The sequence below is a fragment of the Canis lupus genome, chromosome 37 (genome assembly GCF_048164855.1).
Source record: "Canis lupus baileyi chromosome 37, mCanLup2.hap1, whole genome shotgun sequence".
NCBI lineage: Eukaryota > Metazoa > Chordata > Mammalia > Carnivora > Canidae > Canis > Canis lupus.
Window position 1 is genome coordinate 2,819,978 of NC_132874.1, and position 5,023 is coordinate 2,825,000.

Below are 5,023 nucleotides of genomic sequence, written 5' to 3' on the forward strand. Positions count from 1 at the left end.
AAATGTTAATAGGGCATTTAGGGGCATTTAAACAGCCTTGGCATGCCTGTCAGAGAGTACTGTATACCCAGAGCCATGCTTAAGAGAAAACATTTGCTCTGGGAGCACTGACACAACAGGCTGGTTCTCCCTCCTGGCAGGAGGAAATGAGTGATGTCTGTTTACTATGGTTATATGTTTGCCTATTTCTAGGAGGTTTCTAGTCCATTGGGAGGTGGTAAGACCCACACTCCTCCCCAGAAGATTCAAGGAAAGATGAAAGTGAAGTTAAAAATTAAGCTTTTGATAGAGTGAAGTCAAAGGATTTAGTGAAGGATTAATGGACTAAAACTGGAAATTCCAGAAATTCAGTACATTTTAAAGTTTGAAGGCTTCCCAAGGGAAGACAGGATTGCTTCTCCTCAATCAGGTCAGTCTTACTCTTCAGTTGCTACTCATGACATGAAACGAACAATTCCACAGAGTGATAAGGGAGCCTTCTATGTTAAAGATCTTATCAAATATGTTTAGCAAGCTGGGGAAATTGGGGGGGGGGGAATCTATTTCCACAGATTTTTGTTCCCAAGGAAAATTAAAAAGAACATATTTCTAGGGATTAGTGTGAGGCAGACAAAGAAAGAGAGGCATGTGGTGCGTGTTGTATGATGCTTGTGTATCTGTGAGTGATGTGGGGTGTCTGGTGTGCATGGTGAAAGATATGCATAAGTATGTTTGCGATGTGTGCAGTGTGGAGTGTGTAGTTTATATATATATGTGTTGTGTTGAGCTGTGTTTGTATGTGTGTACAGGACATATGTGTATTATGTGTGTGGTGTGTGGGTACGGGTGTTTTCGTGTGTGTGTATTTTGAAATAAACAGCAGCCCAAAAGATGCTTCAGCATGTGATAATGGTGGTTGATCAGCTACTCATTCAAAAATATTTTGCAAATCCAACCTTTGAGAATCCGCTCACACAAACTGATGTGGCCAAAGCTCAAGGTGTTGATGAGCACATGATCAGTGCCTGTTGGCAGTGGTGGTTGTGCCCAAGAGGGAGAGTGCGTGAGGAATGACCTGGCTCTCCTTGAGAAGGCAAAATTAATAGGTAGACAGTTAACCTTCAGCCTTATTAAGATATAAGACAGCTAATTTATTTTACCTTTACTTATTCCTTTTCCAATGTTCTTTTTGTACATTCAAATTTCTGACCTTGAGCCATCTCTTCTTGCCTAAAAACATGTTTGGCATTCCTTGCAGGGCAAGTTTACCATCGGTGAATTCCCTCAGTTTTTGTTCATTTCACTTTTGAGAGATGTTTTCACTGGACATGGAATTATGGGCGGGCAGAGTTTTTTTCTTTTTAAATAATTTTCAGGGGCCCATGTATATTTTTAATCAACTAAAAAAGCATAAAAGTGCAATGTTAAGGGAAGCAGATGGTTGAGTTAAATGGGTACTGGTGAAAGGAGGAGGCCTCCCTTTGATGCATGTTTTAAATCTTTCTGATTTAAAAGGAGTACTGGGTGGTTTTTGGTCAGTTCTTCCGTGGGTTATGCTGACACCAAAGTGTTTTATACTTACAGTGGAGACCAAACCCTTCAGTCAGAAGAGGAGAAACTGGAATCCATTATGCAAATGGACAACCAGATCACTCCCAAGAAAGGTAGAAATTATTCGCTATCCCACTACATAGGCTTTCTCTGTCTTAAATATGACATCATAGGGGCACCTGGGTGGTCAGTCGGTTAAGCCCTCTGACTCTTGATTTCAGCTCAGGTCATGGCCTCAGGGTCATGGGATTGAGCCCCACATAGGGTTCTTCACTGGGCGTGGAGCCTGCTTAGCATTCTCTTTCTCCCTCTGCCCCTTCCCCCCACATGCATGTGAACTCCCTCTCTTAAAGAGAGAGAGAGAGAGACATCATAGATTCTAGGTGAGAAGATTTTTTTCATAAAAACATATAAAGGGTTGGGGTGCCTGGGTGGCTCAGTCAGTTGAGTATCCAGCTCTTGATTTCTGCTCAAGTCATGATCTAAGGGTCATGGCATCAAGCCCCATATCAAGGCTCCATGCCCAGCACAGAGTCTGCTTGAGCTTCTTTCTCTCCCTCTCCCTCTGCCCTTTCCCTCACTCTTGCTCTCTCTCTCAAATAAATAAATACAATCTTTTTTAAAAACCTTATAAAGAATCTTAGAAATGTTAGGAAAGAAAGTGAAAAAATTAATTCTGCTATAGTTTCCCATTAGAAAAACCTCAAATAAAAAAATTCATATACTTTAAGTCACTGTGATTCTTGTATACTTAGTTTAATCATTTGGTGGAGAACATGAGACAGAAGTGCTCTATTTTTGTTCCAGCTCAAGGAGAAAGAGACAGACCCTTGGATAGAGCCTAGGCAGGATGAATGTTCTTGAGTCATTCTATCCTTGGGCATCAATACTTGCATATCCTGAAAACTTTTTTTAGGCAGACTGTTTATTTTGACCAAGGCAGGGGAAGGACAATAAGCAATTATTATTGTCTTAGAGCTATGTATGTGTCTCACCCCTCCCAGAGGTGGGGGTGGGCAATGAATTATATTCTTTTTCGATTTATCTAAAGATGAGTGGTCTATTATCTTTAAATTTTCTTCTTGTATTATTTTTGATATTTATTGATTTTGATAGTTTTCTATTTCTGTTTAATCTATAGTCAAACTTACATACAAGCATATAAAACATATTAACTGATATATATCAATTTATATCTATATATAATTTATATATAATCAATTTACATATACATAAATTTATTTCTGCCCTTTTGCTTAACATTTCTTTTCAGTTCTTTGGCTAACATTTCTTTCAGTACCTTTATTAGTTTTTGGTCTTCAAATTCTCTCTTCTTTTTTGACAAATATCCTCAGGATTTTATCTTTGGCCTTGAGAATCCATGAGTTGGACACACAGTATTTACTTTTGCTCATCCCAAGCCCTTTGGAATTTCCCTTGTAGTTTACTTTTTAACTCAAGGCTTATTTAGAAGTAATTCATGTTCTTCCTGGAGCAATGTGGAGGAGACAAGTGGATAAACTCGAAAGGGTGCCCTAACCATAACATCAAGTCTGCCTCCTTTGCACATGGTGAGGACTGTTTCCCCTTTGCTCTATAGAGGGTTTTTTTTCCCCCTCACCTCCAAGGATTCCCTCACCCCTGCAAGCATTTCTGTTAGTTTTCCAGGTCCATTCACCTTCCTTTTAATTTTAAAGATTAGGTTTAGAAAGCTTTGAAACAAGCCATCCTCAGTGTATATGCCTACATGTGTAGTTGGAGAAGTTTTTTTCTGATGGCCCAAGAACAGTGAGTTTTAGGCTGCAAGCCAAAGGAAGAACTGGCTGATGACTGAATTTTTTTTTCCCCTCTGCCTAGCTCCATGGTTCATTCACCATGGGCAAGTTTCCATGGTCCCCCGGCAAAGTGGGGGTCAATGTGTTCAGCCCTCAACAAGCCAGTAGGTCTTTGGCATCTAAATGTCTGGGAAGAGATTCTCTTAATAGACTCTCCCATTGCCGGGCCTTGGCACTTGACTCCTATTGTCCCTGCGCCCTGGGAGGCAGAACAAAAGCAAAAACAAGTAAAAATCTCTGAGATCAAATGTCTTCAGAAAAAAATCTGCCTTCAATGATCAGTTCATGCCTTGAAAGCCTATCTGCACTATACCCTTAGCCTGAATATTTCATTCTTTCTGACAGATCATCCATACTTTCAATGAAATATTTTATTTGATTGACTGATTGATTGATTTTTATGGGAGAGGGAGAGAGAATCTCAAGCAGCCTCCACGCACAGAATGGAGCCAACACAGAGCTCAATTTCATGACACTGAGATCACGACAAAATCAAGAATCAGATGCTTAACCAACCAGATGCCCTGAAATGTATTTTAAATATATTTCATCTAATGTTTCTATCTATTTACAAAGGGAGATTAGTCCAGAAAACTAGTTTTCCAGGTATTAGTGCTTTTTTTCCCTCACTTAGCAGTAAATCCAAAATTTGTCTAGCTGAACTTTAAAACTCTAGGAGTCAGCAATGCCCTTTTACCCTCCTGCTCCCCCTTCTGGAACGTCTACAGCAATTGCCCAATGCCTGCTCCACCACTGTACTACCAGGAGTACTGGGGCCATAGAGCTTGCCTCTCCTTTCACAAGTCCATAGATAGAGAAATATTGTGCCCCAGCATGGATTGTTTCTAGGAACGCCCTTCACATCAGTTTTAGATCACTTAGATGAAGAGATTTGTGACTTTGAGCTAATGAGATTTTGAGGAGGCAATGGAGTTGAGCTGATATTATAAGATGAGACTTTCAAAGAACCCTGGAAGAGGATGAGTGTGTTTTGTATGTGGGATGAACATGGATCTTTAAGGACCAGAAGGGGGAAAATGGGATATGGTAGTCAGAATCCTAAGATAACCCCCAAGATTCTGGCCCCTGGTGTACACGCACCTTCTGCCAGTTATTTAAGCAAACCCTAAGCTAAGTGCTGCCTGAAGGGATTTAGCAGTTTTAAATATGGTCCTAAATCAGCTGGTCTTAAAATAGGGCAATTATCCAGGCAATTACCCAGCCCTTAAATCTGGAGTAGAGATCAGAGACCAAGCAGTTAGAGATACTCAAAGTGTGAGAGGGTTCAAGATAAAAGATTCTTTCTGGCTGGTTTGGGAACTGGAGGAGGCCATGTGAACAGCATCTTGGAACTGTAAGCAGCTCCCAGATGATAGCCAGCAGGGAGACAGCAACCTCACTACCACATTCATAGAAAAAAACTGAATTCTTCCAATAACCTGAATGAGGTTGGAACTTGCTCCTTGCTTAGAACCTTCCACTGAGAACTCCTCTGGGCTGATCCCTTGATTTTAGCCTATGAGACCATGACCAGAAAACCCAACCACACTATGCTAAACTCTATGCTCACTATTAACTTTGTGAGTTAGTAAAGGGATGTTGTTTTAAGCCATTACATTTGCGGAAATTTTTTTACACAATAGAAAATGAACACACTT

At 40.4% G+C, this 5,023-nt stretch overlaps 1 protein-coding gene across 9 annotated transcripts in view; it reads left to right on the forward strand.

The window, feature by feature from the left end:
• The first annotated feature begins 227 nt into the window (after nt 1-227).
• Nucleotides 228-5,023, forward strand: part of SLC17A1 (solute carrier family 17 member 1) — a 76,958-nt gene continuing 72,162 nt past the window's right edge. For 4 of the 9 annotated variants that reach the window (XR_012025663.1, XR_012025662.1, XR_012025661.1 and 1 more), the window contains exons 1-2: nt 242-409; nt 1,564-1,643. Coding sequence is in view for 4 of the 9 variants with exons in the window: in XM_072814321.1 (XP_072670422.1) it covers nt 1,610-1,643 (34 nt within the window). In the remaining 5 variants the exon portion in view is untranslated. Of the gene's footprint in view, nt 410-1,563; nt 1,644-5,023 lie in introns of all 9 variants that reach the window. The other 5 variants (XM_072814325.1, XM_072814324.1, XR_012025664.1 and 2 more) reach the window with 3 other exon arrangements.